Here is a 21,724-nt window from a genome sequence, read left to right as displayed (position 1 = left end):
CCAGAGCTGCACAGGTTGCTACTGGAATCCTCTTCCACTCCTCCATAATTACATCACGGAGCTGGTGGATGTTAGACACCTTGAACTCCTCCACCTTCCACTTAAGGATGCGCCACAGGTGCTCAATTGGGTTTAGTCCATCACCTTTACCTTCAGCTTCCTCAGCAAAGCAGTTATCATCTTGGAGGTTGTGTTTGGGGTCGTTATCCTGTTGGAAAACTGCCATGAGGCCCAGTTTTCAAAGGAAGGGGATCATGCTCTGTTTCAGAATGTCACAGTACATGTTGGAATTCATGTTTCCCTCAATGAACCGCAGCTCCCCAGTGCCAGCAACACTCATGCAGCCCAAGACCATGATGCTACCACCACCATGCTTGACTGTAGGCAAGATACAGTTGTCTTGGTACTTCTCACCAGGGCGCCGCCACACATGCTGGACACCATCTGAGCCAAACAAGTTTATCTTGGTCTCGTCAGACCACAGGGCATTGCAGTAATCCATGTTCTTGGACTGCTTGTCTTCAGCAAACTGTTTGCGGGCTTTCTTGTGCGTCAGCTTCCTTCTGGGATGACGACCATGCAGACCGAGTTGATGCAGTGTGCGGCGTATGGTCTGAGCACTGACAGGCTGACCTCCCACGTCTTCAACCTCTGCAGCAATGCTGGCAGCACTCATGTGTCTATTTTTTAAAGCCAACCTCTGGATATGACGCCGAACACGTGGACTCAACTTCTTTGGTCGACCCTGGCGAAGCCTGTTCCGAGTGGAACCTGTCCTGGAAAACCGCTGTATGACCTTGGCCACCATGCTGTAGCTCAGTTTCAGGGTGTTAGCAATCTTCTTATAGCCCAGGCCATCTTTGTGGAGAGCAACAATTCAATTTCTCACATCCTCAGACAGTTCTTTGCCATGAGGTGCCATGTTGAATATCCAGTGGCCAGTATGAGAGAATTGTACCCAAAACACCAAATTTAACAGCCCTGCTCCCCATTTACACCTGGGACCTTGACACATGACACCAGGGAGGGACAACGACACATTTGGGCACAATTTGGACATGTTCACTGTGGGGTGTACTCACTTATGTTGCCAGCTATTTAGACATTAATGGCTGTGTGTTGAGTTATTTTCAGAAGACAGTAAATCTACACTGCTATACAAGCTGTACACTGACTACTCTAAGTTATATCCAAGTTTCATGTCTATAGTGTTGTCCCATGAAAAGATATAATGAAATATTTGCAGAAATGTGAGGGGTGTACTCACTTTTGTGATACACTGTATATACAGTATATATACTGTATATATACAGTGTATCACGAAAGTGAGTACACCCCTCACATTTCTGCAAATATTTCATTATATCTTTTCATGGGACAACACTATAGACATGAAACTTGGATATAACTTAGAGTAGTCAGTGTACAGCTTGTATAGCAGTGTAGATTTACTGTCTTCTGAAAATAACTCAACACACAGCCATTAATGTCTAAATAGCTGGCAACATAAGTGAGTACACCCCACAGTGAACATGTCCAAATTGTGCCCAAATGTGTCGTTGTCCCTCCCTGGTGTCATGTGTCAAGGTCCCAGGTGTAAATGGGGAGCAGGGCTGTTAAATTTGGTGTTTTGGGTACAATTCTCTCATACTGGCCACTGGATATTCAACATGGCACCTCATGGCAAAGAACTCTCTGAGGATGTGAGAAATAGAATTGTTGCTCTCCACAAAGATGGCCTGGGCTATAAGAAGATTGCTAACACCCTGAAACTGAGCTACAGCATGGTGGCCAAGGTCATACAGCGGTTTTCCAGGACAGGTTCCACTCGGAACAGGCTTCGCCAGGGTCGACCAAAGAAGTTGAGTCCACGTGTTCGGCGTCATATCCAGAGGTTGGCTTTAAAAAATAGACACATGAGTGCTGCCAGCATTGCTGCAGAGGTTGAAGACGTGGGAGGTCAGCCTGTCAGTGCTCAGACCATACGCCGCACACTGCATCAACTCGGTCTGCATGGTCGTCATTTCAGAAGGAAGCTGACGCACAAGAAAGCCAGCAAACAGTTTGCTGAAGACAAGCAGTCCAAGAACATGGATTACTGGAATGCCCTGTGGTCTGACGAGACCAAGATAAACTTGTTTGGCTCAGATGGTGTCCAGCATGTGTGGCGGCGCCCTGGTGAGAAGTACCAAGACAACTGTATCTTGCCTACAGTCAAGCATGGTGGTGGTAGCATCATGGTCTTGGGCTGCATGAGTGTTGCTGGCACTGGGGAGCTGCGGTTCATTGAGGGAAACATGAATTCCAACATGTACTGTGACATTCTGAAACAGAGCATGATCCCCTCCCTTCGAAAACTGGGCCTCATGGCAGTTTTCCAACAGGATAACGACCCCAAACACAACCTCCAAGATGACAACTGCCTTGCTGAGGAAGCTGAAGGTAAAGGTGATGGACTAAACCCAATTGAGCACCTGTGGCGCATCCTCAAGTGGAAGGTGGAGGAGTTTAAGGTGTCTAACATCCACCAGCTCCGTGATGTCATCACGGAGGAGTGGAAGAGGATTCCAGTAGCAACCTGTGCAGCTCTGGTGAATTCCATGCCCAGGAGGGTTAAGGCAGTGATAATAATGGTGGTCACACAAAATATTGACACTTTAGGCACAATTTGGACATGTTCACTGTGGGGTGTACTCACTTATGTTGCCAGCTATTTAGACATTAATGGCTGTGTGTTGAGTTATTTTCAGAAGACAGTAAATCTACACTGCTATACAAGTTGTACACTGACTACTCTTAGTTATATCCAAGTTTCATGTCTATAGTGTTGTCCCATGAAAAGATATAATGAAATATTTGCAGAAATGTGAGGGGTGTACTCACTTTCGTGATACACTGTATATATATATACAGTGTATCACAAAAGTGAGTACACCCCTCACATTTCTGCAGATATTTAAGTATATCTTTTCATGGGACAACACTGACAAAATGACACTTTGACACAATGAAAAGTACTCTGTGTGCAGCTTATATAACAGTGTAAATTTATTCTTCCCTCAAAATAACTCAATATACAGCCATTAATGTCTAAACCACCGGCAACAAAAGTGAGTACACCCCTAAGAGACTACACCCCTAAATGTCCAAATTGAGCACTGCTTGTCATTTTCCTTCCAAAATGTCATGTGATTTGTTAGTGTTACTAGGTCTCAGGTGTGCATAGGGAGCAGGTGTGTTCAATTTAGTAGTACAGCTCTCACACTCTCTCATACTGGTCACTGAAAGTTCCAACATGGCACCTCATGGCAAAGAACTCTCTGAGGATCTTAAAAGACGAATTGTTGCGCTACCTGAAGATGGCCAAGGCTACAAGAAGATTGCCAACACCCTGAAACTGAGCTGCAGCACAGTGGCCAAGATCATCCAGCGTTTTAAAAGAGCAGGGTCCACTCAGAACAGACCTCGCATTATTCGTCCAAAGAAGCTGAGTGCACGTGCTCAGCGTCACATCCAACTGCTGTCTTTGAAAGATAGGCGCAGGAGTGCTGTCAGCATTGCTGCAGAGATTGAAAAGGTGGGGGGTCAGCCTGTCAGTGCTCAGACCATACGCCGCACACTACATCAAATTGGTCTGCATGGCTGTCACCCCAGAAGGAAGCCTCTTCTGAAGTCTCTACACAAGAAAGCCCGCAAACAGTTTGCTGAAGACATGTCAACAAAGGACATGAATTACTGGAACCATGTCCTATGGTCTGATGAGACCAAGATTAATTTGTTTGGTTCAGATGGTCTCAAGCATGTGTGGCGGCAATCAGGTGAGGAGTACAAAGATAAGTGTGTCATGCCTACAGTCAAGCATGGTGGTGGGAATGCCATGGTCTGGGGCTGCATGAGTGCAGCAGGTGTTGGGGAGTTACATTTCATTGAGGGACACATGAACTCCAATATGTACTGTGAAATACTGAAGCAGAGCATGATCCCCTCCCTCCGGAAACTGGGTCGCAGGGCAGTGTTCCAGCATGATAATGACCCCAAACACACCTCTAAGACAACCACTGCTTTATTGAAGAGGCTGAGCGTAAAGGTGATGGACTGGCCAAGCATGTCTCCAGACCTAAACCCAAAAGAACATCTTTGGGGCATCCTCAAGCGGAAGGTGGAGGAGCGCAAAGTCTCGAATATCCGCCAGCTCCGTGATGTCGTCATGGAGGAGTGGAAAAGCATTCCAGTGGCAACCTGTGAAGCTCTGGTAAACTCCATGCCCAGGAGAGTTAAGGCAGTTCTGGGAAATAATGGTGGCCACACAAAATATTGACACTTCAGGAACTTTCACTAAGGGGTGTACTCACTTTTGTTGCCAGTGGTTTAGACATTAATGGCTGTATATTGAGTTATTTTGAGGGAAGAATAAATTTACACTGTTATATAAGCTGCACACAGACTACTTTTCATTGTGTCAAAGTGTCATTTTGTCAGTGTTGTCCCATGAAAAGATATACTTAAATATCTGCAGAAATGTGAGGGGTGTACTCACTTTTGTGATACACAGTGTATCACAAAAGTGAGTACACCCCTCACATTTCTGCAGATATTTAAGTATATATTTTCATGGGACAACACTGACAAAATGACACTTTGACACAATGAAAAGTAGTCTGTGTGCAGCTTATATAACAGTGTAAATTTATTCTTCTCTCAAAATAACTCAATATACAGCCATTAATGTCTAAACCACCGGCAACAAAAGTGAGTACACCCCTAAGAGACTACACCCCTAAATGTCCAAATTGAGCACTGCTTGTCATTTTCCCTCCAAAATGTCATGTGATTTGTTAGTGTTACTAGGTCTCAGGTGTGCATAGGGAGCAGGTGTGTTCAATTTAGTAGTACAGCTCTCACACTCTCTCATACTGGTCACTGAAAGTTCCAACATGGCACCTCATGGCAAAGAACTCGCTGAGGATCTTAAAAGACGAATTGTTGCGCTACATGAAGATGGCCAAGGCTACAAGAAGATTGCCAACACCCTGAAACTGAGCTGCAGCACAGTGGCCAAGATCATCCAGCGTTTTAAAAGAGCAGGGTCCACTCAAAACAGACCTCGCGTTTGTCGTCCAAAGAAGCTGAGTGCACGTGCTCAGCGTCACATCCAACTGCTGTCTTTGAAAGATAGGCGCAGGAGTGCTGTCAGCATTGCTGCAGAGATTGAAAAGGTGGGGGGTCAGCCTGTCAGTGCTCAGACCATACGCCGCACACTACATCAAATTGGTCTGCATGGCTGTCACCCCAGAAGGAAGCCTCTTCTGAAGTCTCTACACAAGAAAGCCCGCAAACAGTTTGCTGAAGACATGTCAACAAAGGACATGGATTACTGGAACCATGTCCTATGGTCTGATGAGACCAAGATTAATTTGTTTGGTTCAGATGGTCTCAAGCATGTGTGGCGGCAATCAGGTGAGGAGTACAAAGATAAGTGTGTCATGCCTACAGTCAAGCATGGTGGTGGGAATGCCATGGTCTGGGGCTGCATGGGTGCAGCAGGTGTTGTGGAGTTACATTTCATTGAGGGACACATGAACTCCAATATGTACTGTGAAATACTGAAGCAGAGCATGATCCCCTCCCTCCGGAAACTGGGTCGCAGGGCAGTGTTCCAGCATGATAATGACCCCAAACACACCTCTAAGACGACCACTGCTTTATTGAAGAGGCTGAGGGTAAAGGTGATGGACTGGCCAAGCATGTCTCCAGACCTAAACCCAATAGAACATCTTTGGGGCATCCTCAAGCGGAAGGTGGAGGAGTGCAAAGTCTCGAATATCCGCCAGCTCCGTGATGTCGTCATGGAGGAGTGGAAAAGCATTCCAGTGGCAACCTGTGAAGCTCTGGTAAACTCCATGCCCAGGAGAGTTAAGGCAGTTCTGGGGAATAATGGTGGCCACACAAAATATTGACACTTCAGGAACTTTCACTAAGGGGTGTACTCACTTTTGTTGCCGGTGGTTTAGACATTAATGGCTGTATATTGAGTTATTTTGAGGGAAGAATAAATTTACACTGTTATATAAGCTGCACACAGACTACTTTTCATTGTGTCAAAGTGTCATTTTGTCAGTGTTGTCCCATGAAAAGATATACTTAAATATCTGCAGAAATGTGAGGGGTGTACTCACTTTTGTGATACACTGTATATATATATATATATATAATTTTTTTTTTTCCCTCCCTTTTTCTCCCGACATGAGCACGTCCAATTGCCCAATGGCCTCATGGTTCCTCTCCACTAATGCCGACCCCGGCTCTGATTGAGGAAAACGAAGCTAACCCACGCCCCCTCCGACATGTGGGAAGCAGCCGTATGCATCTTGTCACCTACACTTGATGAGTGCATATGCGGATCAGCACTGTGTACGAAGAAACACACCCTGATCAGTGCACTCTTTCCTTGTCTCGACATCAATCAGAGGTCATGGTTGCATTAGTTATGAGAGAGTCCCTATCCGGCTTAACATCCCACCACAATATGAACAACAATCGTTTGTTCATGTGGCTGCTCAGCCCAGACGGCAGGCAGAGCTAAGACTTGATACGTGGTGTTTTAGTGTGTGTTTTATCACTGCACCACCTGAGCAGCCAGCAGAGGTGATTATCAAAGGCACTGGACCTTTGCTGCTATGTCGCACTTAGTCTGCCAGCTGCAAGCTAATCAACAAGACATCCACAGTGATTAATAACACTGGACAACATTATGCATGCCGGAATACTAAATGTATTTAGTGGCATTTCCCATTACAATACCTGGAAATACTGACACTGATTGCTTAAATATATAAAAAAGAAAGAAAGAAAGAAAAAAGGAAGGAAAAAAGAACGGAAGGAAAGGGAATAACTGATGTGCCTCCATGTACAATGTGAGGCCTGAAATGGTTTGATAAGTTTGGTGTGAAGGAACTTCCACTGCATGGAGCCCTGACCTCAACCCTATACACACCCTTTGGGATGAAGTGGAACATTTATTGCAAGCAAGACCTTCTCATTCAACGGTGTATGACCACACTACTGCACTCAAATATGTTGTGGAAAACCTTTTCAGAAGTGTGGAGGGTTACTATAGCTACAGTATTATAATTTTATATTAATGCCCATGGGTGGCTTGGTGGGTAGCACTGTCGTCTCACAGCAAGAAGGTCCCTGTTCGATTCCTTTCTGTGTGGAGTTTGCATGTTCTTCCCATGTTTGTGTGGGTTTCCTTTGGGTCGTGTGTGTGTGTGCCCTGTGATGGAGTGGCGACCTGTCCAGGGTGTTTCCAACTAGGGCTGGTCGATGTTGAAAATGACCATATTCGATATATTGAGTATGTCTAGGATACACAGGTTACCATTTGAGAACATTTAAAACAGAGCACAAAAGCGCTGCATGGAACGCTTTCCTTCACGTATGAGCGAGTGGGCGCGTGCACGCTCACACACGCAAACTGAATCACTGAGTCAACGAGTCAGAAACGACTCTTTTCAAACGAATAATTCATTGGAATCGAATCAGGGAGCTGTGCTCTTATCTATGGTAAAGATTCATTCATTTTGCTCACTCTATTTTATTATGGTGTCATGTGTAAACAACTTCATGAATCAGTTCATTTGTTAAAGAGATTCCGAGGTGAGGTCTTGATAAACTGCTGTGTAAACCAATCAGAGCGTCCAAATTCAGATTTTGGGTGGAATTTCACTTTCTCTCTTCATTGGTTGATGTATAAGTGACAGTTTAGTGGTTGATCTGGATTGCGGTTCTGCTGTTTACCATACTTATTTTTTGCAATGATAGCAAAGCATTATCAAATATTGTGATTTTTTTATGCTTAAGTAAAATGGACAGCATAAATGTGATAGTGAGATTCTGCTGGTTTTATTAATATTTGCAATATGTATATATAATATAGATATAATATTAATATTGTCAATATTAATATAAACACAGCCTTGTAATAATACAAAATATACACAACACTGTAATTCTGTCAGAATGTATCAAAACTACAGTATTTTGTGTTTTTAAGATAACATAAACAATATAAGCTAAAATATGGGCATTGGCCTGCCATTGTACTCATACTTTGAGTTTACATTATATCGTATCGTATATCGCAACTTCTCAAAAGCATATCGAGATATGACTTTTTTAGTCATATCACACAGCCCTATTTCCAACCTTTCGCCCAGTGAATTGCACCCACCGCAACCCTGACCAAGATAAAATGGTGGTAAAACAGACAATGAATGAACGAATTAATGCCCATAGTTATTACATGGATGTTTAACAAGGTCATACTTAGGCATCCTTAATTTTTTGGCCATAAAGTGCAATATTTGGCAACAAATCAATTTGGTGGTAAAACAAAATGCATTTAAAACTAGCCAAACATACCAGCACATTTAAATTAAAAGCAAGAACATTAATTATGTATGCAATCATGATGCATTTTTATCCAACCTGGCACCTCAAACTGCAAGCACATCAAATCACAAGGTGCCCATAATTCCCACCTCTAGATTTTACAAACGCAGCTCAATATCAAGTACTTGACTAGCTCTGCCTATCACTACTTTCAGAAAGTAATTTATCAAACAATAGGTGACACTTAAATCCAATACTTGAGATGTTCTTACCTTGGCCTTGCCGGTGCTCTGGAGGATGTGTACGAGTGCACAGGCCATCTCCTCCTTGCCCTTGACGCTGATCGCTGGCTCTAGCACAGAGCACATTAGCATGTAGTTGTTAGTGATGTACTCTGCAAACTCCTTATACAGCTCCATAGGGAGGATGCTCATGCTCTGGTATCTGCACTTCATGCGCACCATGGGCCCGGGCGTCTTGCCCTTGCTGGGGTTCGGGGTGCTCACCGTGTACCACTTCTCCACAAACTGTCGGCCTGTTACGGCTGCTATAGGGATGTTCACCAAGCCTATATAATTGTTCTTCTCCTTTTTCTTCTTCTTATCCGTCTCTTTGTATAGATGCACGGTGATGCTTTTGACCGCCGGCAGGTTGTTGAACTCAAAGTGCTCACCCCAGAAAACATTGTCTGTTTTAAGCTTGCAGGTAGTCCGCGCATAAAGTGCGTCATCCAGACACAGTTCGCAAAAGTACTTTTTCTTTGCGGGTAAGTCCTTGGCTTCGATAATCCAACATTTTAACATGTTCTCCACCCGCCGACTGTTGTCCTGGGTAGATCAAAGAGACAAAAAGGAAATTAATAGGAATATGAATTAATGCAAAATGAGAAATTAGTACATATGAGCTTCACTACCCTAAATAAAGTAAGCTAAGACTTGCTTGATATTAAGCTTCTTTAATTGTAGATGTCTTATTAGGGCAGCATTTAATCTATATATCTGTCTGTCTATCTATCTATCTATCTATCTATCTATCTATCTATCTATCTATCTATCTATCTATCTATCTATCTATCTATCTATCTATCTATCTATCTATCTATCTATCCATCCATCCATCCATCCGTTTGTCTATCTATCTGTCTGTCTGTCTGTCTGTCTGTCTGTGTCCGTCTATCTATTTATCTATCTGTCTGTTTGAGTCTGTCTATCTGTCTGTCTGTGTCTGTCCATATATCTATCCTTCTGTCTATTTATCTATCTGTCTGTCTGTTTATCTATCTTTCTATCTGACTATCAATCTATCTATATGTCTGTCTATCTGTGTCTATCTTTGTCTGTCTATCTATCTATCTATCTATCTATCTATCTATCTATCTATCTATCTATCTATCTATCTATCTATCTATCTATCTATCTATCAGTCCGTTTGTCTGTCTATCTATCTGTCTGTCTGTCTGTCCATCTATTGGTCCATTTGTCTGTGTCTGACTATCTATGTGTCTGTCTTTGTCTGTCTGTCCCTATATCTGTCTTTCTATCTGTCTGCCTGTCTGTCTGTCTTTGTCTGTCTGTGTCTTTCTGTCCGTATATCTATCTATCTATCTATCTATCTATCTATCTATCTATCTATCTATCTATCTATCTATCTATCTATCTATCTATCTATCTGTCTGCCTGTATGTCTGTGTCTGTCTGTCTGTCTTATACCTATATAAGTTCAGACATAAAGGAAGGGATGACTGTATGTAAATATAAATAAACTGTATGTCATTTGCAGTAAGAAACATAACATTTGAAGTGTCTGCTGTACCTTGTTGGGATGCACAGCTCGCCTCAGGTTCTCCATCCATTTCTCCCTCTCCGCAGCTGAACGACAGGAGAAGCATTTGCTTCCTGTTGATGTAGTTACCTGCAATTACACAGAACACACAATGCTAATGGAGAAATGGGAGAGAGCAGGGGAAGTGAGTAAATGGGCATTAGTCTCAGCAAATGCAGGTGAGTGCTTAATTCCACAATTTTTTTTTTGTACGTTCAGCTCTCATCCAGTGAAGAGCTTCCCTCGAGTGGGTAGTAATAACCACTGGCCAGAGAATGGTGCGATCCAATATCCTAAATATACAGAGCCCACTCCTATCAAATGCATTTATATAATGAAATCAAAGAGAGAGAGAGAGGAAGAGAGATTAAATTCAGCTAACATTCTTTTCTAATTATCAGTGGAAAATGTATCTGTGAAGACAATAGTACTATTGATTGGCAGCAGGAGATCAGAGCAAGAAAAACTAAGTTCATTCTTTTAAACCTTTTTAACTGACAAAATTTACATTGTTTACACTTAATTGTAATCTGTAAATATAAACAAATTTAGAATCTGATTCCTGCAACTTACTCTCCTGAGACAGAGGCATGTTTAGCACCGTGTTATATCACCTTTTCTATTATTTACACTGTTTAAGATGTAGATTTAAGATTATTTGTTTGAGAACTAAGGACACTAATTGTAAATGTGAAATTTTTAATCATTCTATATTGATTTAGGCTGCATAACAGCCTGAATTGTCTATTTTTTCACTTCATGATGCACCATACATAGGAGACAGATCTGGACTGCAGGCAGGTCAGTCAAGCACACACACTGTGTGTCTACAGTGCCAAACTGTTATAGCGCTACATTGTTAATTATCCAAATTGTGTTCATGTTAATTAAGCAATTTTTGAAGGTTTTTTTATTTTTTGGTTCCAGTTTTAGTTTTCTGGTCTGTTTTTAGGTTTAGGTCTGATCTTATTTAGGTCTGGTCTTGCATACATTTACATTTACATATTCATTTTCAGCATTTAGCGGATGCTTTTATCCAAAGCGACTTACAGTACTGTGACAGTATATTGTCTAAGCAATTGAGGATTAAGGGCCTAGCTCAAGGACCCAACAGTGGCAACCTGGTAGTGGTGGGGCTTGAATTGGCAACGCTTTGATTACTAGTCCAATACCTTAACCGCTAAGCTACAACTGCCCTTGTTTATGCATATATGCATAAATACAGACTGCAGATTACAGACAAATGGGACAGTGGTAGCCTAGTGGGTAGGGATTTGGGCTATCAACTAAAAGGTTGAGAGTTCGAAACCTAGCTCTACCATGCAGCCACTGTTGGGTCCTTGAGAAAGATCCTTAACCCTCTCTGCTCCATAGGCGATGTACAATGGCTGACCCTGCGCTCTGACCCCAGCTTCCAAAACAAGCTAGGATACAGGAAGAAAGAATTCCGTTGTACTGTATATGTACAGTGTATCACAGAAGTGAGTACACCCCTCACATTTCTGCAGATATTTAAGTATATCTTTTCATGGGACAACACTGACAAAATGACACTTTGACACAATGAAAAGTAGTCTGTGTGCAGCTTATATAACAGTGTAAATTTATTCTTCCCTCAAAATAACTCAATATACAGCCATTAATGTCTAAACCACCGGCAACAAAAGTGAGTACACCCCTAAGAGACTACACCCCTAAATGTCCGAATTGAGCACTGCTTGTCATTTTCCCTCCAAAATGTCATGTGATTTGTTAGTGTTACTAGGTCTCAGGTGTGCATAGGGAGCAGGTGTGTTCAATTTAGTAGTTCAGCTCTCACACTCTCTCATACTGGTCACTGAAAGTTCCAACATGGCACCTCATGGCAAAGAACTCTCTGAGGATCTTAAAAGACGAATTGTTGCGCTACATGAAGATGGCCAAGGCTACAAGAAGATTGCCAACACCCTGAAACTGAGCTGCAGCACAGTGGCCAAGATCATCCAGCGTTTTAAAAGAGCAGGGTCCACTCAGAACAGACCTCGCGTTGGTCGTCCAAAGAAGCTGAGTGCACGTGCTCAGCGTCACATCCAACTGCTGTCTTTGAAAGATAGGCGCAGGAGTGCTGTCAGCATTGCTGCAGAGATTGAAAAGGTGGGGGGTCAGCCTGTCAGTGCTCAGACCATACGCCGCACACTACATCAAATTGGTCTGCATGGCTGTCACCCCAGAAGGAAGCCTCTTCTGAAGTCTCTACACAAGAAAGCCCTCAAACAGTTTGCTGAAGACATGTCAACAAAGGACATGGATTACTGGAACCATGTCCTATGGTCTGATGAGACCAAGATTAATTTGTTTGGTTCAGATGGTCTCAAGCATGTGTGGCGGCAATCAGGTGAGGAGTACAAAGATAAGTGTGTCATGCCTACAGTCAAGCATGGTGGTGGGAATGCCATGGTCTGGGGCTGCATGAGTGCAGCAGGTGTTGGGGAGTTACATTTCATTGAGGGACACATGAACTCCAATATGTACTGTGAAATACTGAAGCAGAGCATGATCCCCTCCCTCCGGAAACTGGGTCGCAGGGCAGTGTTCCAGCATGATAATGACCCCAAACACACCTCTAAGACGACCACTGCTTTATTGAAGAGGCTGAGGGTAAAGGTGATGGACTGGCCAAGCATGTCTCCAGACCTAAACCCAATAGAACATCTTTGGGGCATCCTCAAGCGGAAGGTGGAGGAGCGCAAAGTCTCGAATATCCGCCAGCTCCGTGATGTCATCATGGAGGAGTGGAAAAGCATTCCAGTGGCAACCTGTGAAGCTCTGGTAAACTCCATGCCCAGGAGAGTTAAGGCAGTTCTGGGAAATAATGGTGGCCACACAAAATATTGACACTTCAGGAACTTTCACTAAGGGGTGTACTCACTTTTGTTGCCGGTGGTTTAGACATTAATGGCTGTATATTGAGTTATTTTGAGGGAAGAATAAATTTACACTGTTATATAAGCTGCACACAGACTACTTTTCATTGTGTCAAAGTGTCATTTTGTCAGTGTTGTCCCATGAAAAGATATACTTAAATATCTGCAGAAATGTGAGGGGTGTACTCACTTTTGTGATACACTGTATATATGACAAAATCATTCTACCTTTTCTGTTCTTTTTTAGTGCTAAGCTTCTAATTTTTCATAGTTTCTTTTAGTTTGTATAAATGCATTTTTGTAGATTCAATTGTTTTGGTTTATTCCAATAATTCTTCCTAGAATTAATCTATTTTGCTGAACAAAACTATAAGAGCTTATTTTTATACTTTTATATTTTGTTATTTGTCTTGTCTGTCTGTCTATGTCTGCCTGTCTATCTTTCTGTCTGTCTGTCTATCTAGCTATGTCTATTTTTGTGTAAAACAACAAAGGAACATGGCTGGTCAGTGCTGGTGGCGTGGAAGTTTATTTCCTTCAAGCTGTATATGAATTAGTAGTCACTACACTAAGAAAAGCCTATGTGTTTACAACTCAGTGATGAGCATGCATGTAAATGTTAAGCACTGGATAATGATTTTACATTTTACATGTTCTATTAGAAATCTTCTCATTGTGAATGATTTACTGTTACATCCTATTTACATAATGTTTTACCTGAAAATACACACTAGCTCATGCAGGTCAAGCGACTTTAAATTTCTAAACAAAAATGCCTTATAAAGCAATGGTAAAACTGACCTCAAAGCAGAAGTCCTGTCCCAGGATGCTGCTGTGTACTGGTTTGATAAGCACCTCCTCCTCCATTCTGAGATCCAGAGCTTCCACCGCACTGCTGGGACTGAGCAACGACTCGTGAGACCGTGACTCCTTCAGTCTCGGCATCAGATGGGATCTAAAAAAGGGCAAAGATGAGGACTGTCAGAATTATTTACAATTTTGAGATATTTTAGGGTCAGTTAAAAAATAACTGGAAAATTGCACACAAATCTATAAACCCTTTTACAAACAGAGCAGTATGTGTGTGCAAGATAGAAATGCATCTTGGAAAGGGGGGTGGCAAGGGGGAGGGATCTATGCCATACTTACTTATCTACATCAAGAGGTACAGAAAGCCCTGCATGTTTGGTGTCAGTTTTCCTCATGGCCAGTGACCAACATAAGCATTCTTATGCCACCCAGGTCCCAAGGACCCTGGTGCTATGCTGTATTGACAGTATAGGGCACAAAAATCTGGACAAAACCAAACTGCCTGTATTAAAGCAACCTATTCGGTACTAACATACGTGCATCTGTGTTTTTTCTTCACCAAGCTCCAGCAAACTGGCTCTAAAATTGCTGATGTTTACATTTAACTAAAGCAAAGGTGGGAAATTAATACATCAGCAAAATATGATAAAGCTATTCTACATTATTTGTCATAAAAACAGCCCAGACAGCCAAGAGAACCTCCCAACCCCCTGCCAACATTATTGATTAGATTCAATAAAACCACTTTTTATTAAAGCCTGTAGAGAGACATGATATTATTGTAATTATAGTGCTCATGTTTAATGTATCATTTAATAGTAAAACATAACACTGACAACAGCAAATTTCCTCTTGCAGTCAAGTGGTTCACAAACAACTCATAAAATGCAGGTGAAATAATAAAAAAAAATATTATTAATTAATATTAATATCATCACGACAACCCCCTCTAAAAATCTCATAGTAGCTCAGACTTGTTCTCCCTTGCACAAAAACAGGAATAGTTGCTGATGCTGAAGAAATGCACAAGCCTAAAGTGAAATAGCTCTGCAACCAGTATCTACACTGATTGTTTCTTTAATGGCATCTGAAATAAACATGCAAAGAAGTCTGTAAACCTATTGGATTTACAAACTTCCACATAAGAATCTCATAAAAGTGGTCTGGTCTTCATACACTGATCAGCCATAACATTAAAACCACCTCCTTGTTTCTACGCTCACTGTCCATTTTACACAGTGAGTGGACACAGTATTTAAAAACTCCAGCAGCGCTGCTGTGTCTGATCCACTCATACTAGCACAACACACACTAACACACCATCACCATGTCATTGTCACTGAAGTGTCGAGAATGATCCACCATCTAAATAATACCTGCTCTGTGGTGATCCTGTGGGGGTCCTGACCATTGAAGAACAGGGTGCAAGCAGGCTAAAAGGGTATGTAGAGAAACAGATGGACTACAGTCAGTAATTGTAGAGCTACAAAGTGCTCCTGTATGGTAAGTGGAGCTTTTAATGTTATGGCTGATCGGTGTATATTCACAATAATAGATACATTCTGCTTAAAGAAACTTAAAGTACTTTTATGTACTTGTAGAACATATTGATTAATCATGAACAGTGTGGAAACAGTTTGTGAGACCTTGTACTGTACTTAAAAACGGTAAAAGCTATTTTATGTTCCCCAAACTTACACAGCAGTAAGTAGAAATTGTAGATCATTCTATGCTTTCTTGTCAAAACAACCTTTTTTGAAAAAGATTTCATCTAGGTATCAGGTTTGTCCTAGCTGTTCCAAAACACCATTTTAACCCCCTTGTCATAAATTTGCTTGATTTGTTTAGTTAATCCATCTATTAATCTTGAAGTGATGGACTGTTAACCTAAACTGAATACAATTTGGAATGCATTGTTCCATTAAAAAGACTAAAAGCTGGCCCTGGCCCTGATGCAGCAAATTAGCCCTGAATAATAAATTCCCCTCCACAATGGTTTAATTAAAATAATATTTTGGTGTTGCTGTGCAGTACGTTTTTTTCTCTCAAAACCTAGAAAAATTCAACTTTTTATCTATGGGAAAAAGCCAGGTCTTTTCACAACTTCAAAACACATGATTTTAACACATTATTTTTTACAAGAAAAGTGAGAGTAGTTGATGTCATTATGTTATACTTGGCTTCTTTTCCCAGCTCCTTTAATATTGTGCATTGTGCTTTAAGTATGATCGCTGCTGTACACCCACTCCCAAGGTACAACCCCAAATTAAAAAAAATTAGGACAGTAAGGAAAATAAATGAAAAGAAAATACAGTATTTATTACATTGCAGACAGTATGAACCTGAGATATTTTATGTCTTGTTTGGTCAACCTACTTTGAACCTACTTTCATTGCTTTCACACGCAAGTTAGGGCTAGTAGTGAGGTAAAATAAATAAATAATTATGTGATTCCAAACAGGTGATTGTAATCATGGTTTGGTACAAAAGCAGCATCCAGGAAAGGCTGAGTCTTTGATGAGCAAAGATGATCAGAGGATCTCCAGTTTGTCCACAAATGAATGAGAAAATGATTGAAATGTTTAAAAGCAATGAACCTCAAAGAAAGATTGGAAGGGATTTGCATATTTCTCCCTCTACAGTGCATCATATCATTAAACAATTCAAGGAATCAGTAGGAATTTCAGTGCGTAAAGGCCAAGGGCTCAAGCTTAAGCTGAACGCCCGTGATCTTCGATCCCTCAGACGGCACTGCATCAAGAACCGCCACTCAACAATAGCTGATATAATCACATGGGTGAGGGATTACTTTGGCAAACCTTTATCAAGCACTACAATACAGAGTTACATGCACAAATACCACTTAAAACTTTACTGTGCAAAAAAGAAGCCGTATGTTAACCATGTCCAGAAGCAACGTCAAGTTCTCTGGGCTTGGAGGCATCTAGGATAGACCATCACCTAGTGGAAATGTGCATTGTGATCAGACGAATCAACATTCCAGATCTTTTTTGGAAGAAATTGACACAGTGTGCTACAGACCAAGGACAAAAGAAAGTCCAACAGCCATGGTCTGTCATGGTATGAGGCTGTGTCTGTGCCCTTGGCAAAAATAATTTACACTTCTGTGATGGCAGCATTCATGCAGAAAAGTACATTGATATCTTAGAGCAACATATGCTGCTTTTCAAGACGTCATCTTTTCCAGGGACGTCCATACATCTGTGAACAAAACAATGCAAAACCACATGCTGTGCACATTACAAAGGCATGGCTGCAGAAGATAGGATACAGGTATTAGACAGTCCTGACCTGTCCCCAATACAGAATGTGTGGGGAATTTTGGAAAGAAAAATGCATCAACAACAACAACCCTGTACTGTTGCACATCTTAAAACGTGTTTGCAGGAAGAACAGGACAAAATAACACCTGAAACACTTCATCACTTGGCATCCTTAATGACACAATGTGTTTCAAATGTTGTAAAAAGATTTGGCAACAAAACAAAGTGGTAAATGCTTTACAGTCCCATTTTTTTGAATGTGTGGCAGGTCTCAAACGGACACTCTTTTTTTGTATTTTAAGCATCACAAGATTTCATGCAGAATTCCAGGTAAATCCAAAGGCTACACAAAGCTCAAACATCAGCCATCAAACATCCACTGAAGTGACATCACCTGCAGAATCGGACCGTATAAGACACACTTCAGCAGCTGAGAACATGAAACAATGCCAGGACACACAGGGATAACGTAATCCCCCTCCCTGCTGCGCAACACTCATTTGGCAGGAAGGTATTGACTTATCGACCATGACTCACGTTCAGTGGGCGTTTCAGTGGATTTACTCTGCTACACCCAGCAGATGCAGCTAAGGACACAACAACAGGAAAGGAAAGGGCGTCTGAACCTGACTCCAGGTTTTTTACATAGTGGAATATGACCTCCAAATAAGATGAGTTACCAATTATTTTGCCTAATGCCAGCATAATGGCACCAATGATTCATTATTTATTGTTTTTTCATCTACACTTTATCCTGGTCAGGGTTGCAGTCGGTCAACAGCACTGACCAGGATAATCGGTCCACATTAAAATAATATATGCTGTGCAATAGTATGTGTACTTACATGAAACTCACTCACTCACTTTCTTAACAGCTTATCCAATTAGGGTCATTGGGTGCTGGAGCCAGACCATCACACAGTAACCCTGGACGAGGCGCCAGACCATCGCAGGGCAGACACACACACACCCCCACCCATTCACCTATAGGGCAACTCAGTGTGTCCAATTAACCTGACTGCATGTTTTTTGGACTGTGGGAGGAAAACGGACCTCCCGGACGAAACCCACAAAGACACGGGGAGAACATGCAAACTCCGCACAAAAAGGACCCGGACCGCCCTGCCTGAGGATCGAACCCAGGACCTTCTTGCTGTGAGGCTATCATTTATCCCATATTGCACCGTAATCATTTAATCATTGCCCATTCCCCTGTTGCAATTTTCACACCGCTTGCATCACCCTGGCAGTGATGAGTGCTCACACATGCCTTCCACTACTTGCACAGTTGCCATCCTTATCTTTTTACCTACCAGTGGGGGAGTCTTACAGAGAGCCGCATAGCGCCATATGAGCTCTGTGAATACCCCACCACTAATGCAGGCATCCTGACCACCCTGACAGAAGAGGTTGCAACTGCACATCTGCAGTAAACCCAGGAACAGTTCTAGGCTACAATATTCTAGATATTTCAGTTGTTCTTTACCAATTAAAAACATGCAGCTGGTGGATTGACTACTTTCAAAAGCCCCTATTTAAAAGTAAAAGAGCGATTTTGTGAATATGTAATGACTTGCAGTGGTGCTATGGCAGTGCCAGGGATACCATGACCTTGACCAGGATAAAATATACATGTGTACAGTACAATGAAATTCTTTTTTTTCGCATATTCCAGCTTGTTTGGAAGCTGGGGTCAGAGTGCAGGGTCAGAGTGCAGACAGGAGCAGACAGGGTTAAGAGCCTTGCACAGACAATCTTCCGATTGATAGCCCAAAGCTCTACCCACTCTAGACTAGGCAATTAAAATTAAAATATTGAATTCAAGAACTGCATTTAACTGGAAACTGAATATCACGACCCCCTAGAGACAAATCCCAAACACAATATATGCACTTACACAAAAACAATAAAAAACAACACAAACTGCTTCTGCTTCACTCGAACGCCAAAACACGTAAGTCAAGCACTGACATAGCATTGCAGTGTGGCAAACAGCAGCCACCAGAATAAGCAGAGCATGAATAAATACCACCTTTCTGCTACTTACTGCCTCATGTAGCGATGGGCCATGGTCCCACTGAAACCCAGACCTACTACTGCGAGATTGGTTCCTTATGTTAGAAGAATTTTGCTAGATTTTCTCCTGAGCTCTCAGATGATGGGGCTTAACAGCAAAGCCAAAACATAACTGACACAGTAGGGAGTGCAGCGATCCCTCTAAGCACCCAAGGGAACCCAGGGGAACAATCCTCTTGTGCCATGAACACGCCCTTTATGTTTTGTAAATCCTGCTTTCAGAGTGAACACTGCACCAGGCATTTTCGTCTCTCATTTTTTGTGTTTGTTGTTCAGGGCTGGAGAAACTACTATCATTTTATTTGAAGAATAGTTTTGTGGAACCGTTTTCTATCAGAAGCAACACGGTGACAGCAAACGCTCGGTCTGTAAGCCAAGTGAGACGCAGGGCTGGTCGGCACCTAATTAGGCTCATGTAGGGGGAACGTCAGGCAGCTCTCGGTTCTGCTGAGTGTGTGTCTTAGGTCCTCTGTCTTATGCACCACTGCACTCCAGTGTGCACTCCACCTCCAAACATTTCCCACACTCACTGACAGGAAGTGGGCCTCCCCCGAGACCTCCGCTCCGAATCGGAAATGACTGCCAAGCATGTCAGGAAAGCACCAGCTCAAAGCAAAAAAGCACAGACTAATAACAACTATTACCATAACAAGGAAAAACACATACACTATGCCATTCCTATGAACATAATGAGATCAGTTAAGTGCCTTGAGTGGACAACTATACAGCACAGTAATAAAGAAGCAATTATTCGAAAACCTGTGAGAACATTAGGCTAAGCTCTTAAAAGAGCTTATGAAACTCTGCAGCTATTCACATGGTCAGCCCTAAAACTAATAACCCTCTTTCTTCAAGCAGCTAACTTACGAAATGCTGTAGCAGAATTCTGAGCTTTTAAAGGGCCAGAAGTTGGCTGTGACCTAGAGACTATCAATGCAAATGATGCAGTATTAAAAAAGCAAAGCTCCAGGCTGCTCAGATGGCACAGCAGTAAAATACGCTAGCACACCAGAGCTGGGATTTCGAATACATCGTATCGAATCTCAGCTCGGCCATCCGGCTGGGCTTGGCGGCTATATGAACAACGTTTGGCTGTTGTTTATCCAGGGAGGGAGCTGAATAGGGACCTCATACCTGATTCAATTACAACCTCTGTTGGCTAATCGATGGCATCTACACTGAGTTGAATAATAATGCTAATCAGGGTGTGGGTCCGTGCACAAGGCTGATCTGCATATAAAATCGCCTTTTGCAGGTGAAAAGATGCAGTCGGCTACTGCGCATGTGTCGGAGGGGGCATGCGTCAGTTCGCGCTCCTCAATCGAAGCGGGGGTCAGCACCAGTAGAGAGGAAGCATATTGCAATTGGGTAAAAATTGGACGCGCTAAAAAAAAAGGGAGAAAATGCATAAAAAAAGCAAAGCTCCAAAGAACCACATTGATGGGTCATAATAATGTGGCATTGGTGAGGATGAAGAACGAGGCATTCTGTTCTTTTAAGTTCAAGAGGCAGCACTCTTTATTCAGTAGCTTTTGAACTAGTGACAGAACACCAAGAAGAGGCTAGAATACACCACTCCCGCTATATCCCAACACACACAGAGCAGGCCCCCACATCAAACGCAAAGTAAAACCAGAAAACGGTAAATTACTTTACATAAAAATGAACACAAAACACGCAATAAACACATAATAACTTCATACACAGAAGCAAACATGCTAAACCCCACCTTTTATCCGCAGGGCATTCTGGGAAGCCTGACTCCCATGCCACTGATGATCCTTGCCTATTATAACAACGAACAGGCAAGTTGCCACAATAATATAGTCATGTGTTCTGGTATTCATACAGCAATCCTTCTAGATATGAGGGCACTGAATTAATACTGTATATCTGTATATCTATAAGAATATTTCATCTGGACGCTGGGTGGTGCAACGGGATATTCTGCTACCACACCAGCGCCAAGCCATCGAGTAGGCTGGGCGGCATTTAGCAAGCATGATTGGCAGTGCCTGCAGCAGACACAGTTCTGCTAGGGCGGGATGACCGGACAATGTGGATGGGGTCTTCAAACACTGTGTAAGGACCCTTACTGGCAGACAGAGAGGCACCTCTGCAGAGTGCATAGGTGAAAAAGGGTTCCGCAAAGGGCTGCGCGCGGGTCGGAAGAGGTGTGAGCAGCAATATACCCACCTCGATTGCAATCAGGGATCCCCCAGCATTTTGATGTTATTCTTTACAATTCTGCTATAAGAGCTCGACAACACCTGTACTGATCTGACAGCAAAATCATATTGCTTATTCATCCATCACTGATGAACTAATTTATCCAGATGGCTCCAGAGCTTTCTCAGAAACACTAGGCAAAAGTTTGCAGTGCATCACACACTCACCTCTTCACTCACATTGGGGAATTTAGAGCTGCAAATCCAC

The 21,724-nt window shown here is 42.4% G+C and overlaps 1 protein-coding gene across 1 annotated transcript in view; it reads right to left on the bottom strand.

Annotated features, from left to right (window-relative positions):
- Nucleotides 1-21,724, bottom strand: part of dab2ipa (DAB2 interacting protein a) — a 195,796-nt gene that overhangs the window by 37,847 nt on the left and 136,225 nt on the right. Inside the window, exons 4-6 of the mRNA XM_062998485.1 lie at nt 13,920-14,073; nt 10,207-10,305; nt 8,667-9,221 (exon numbers count right to left, since the gene is read on the bottom strand). Coding sequence (XP_062854555.1) covers nt 8,667-9,221; nt 10,207-10,305; nt 13,920-14,073 — 808 coding nt within the window. The remainder of the gene's footprint in view (nt 1-8,666; nt 9,222-10,206; nt 10,306-13,919; nt 14,074-21,724) is intronic.

The sequence above is a fragment of the Trichomycterus rosablanca genome, chromosome 7, assembly GCF_030014385.1.
Source record: "Trichomycterus rosablanca isolate fTriRos1 chromosome 7, fTriRos1.hap1, whole genome shotgun sequence".
NCBI lineage: Eukaryota > Metazoa > Chordata > Actinopteri > Siluriformes > Trichomycteridae > Trichomycterus > Trichomycterus rosablanca.
This window is presented reverse-complemented; position numbering and strand designations above follow the sequence as displayed.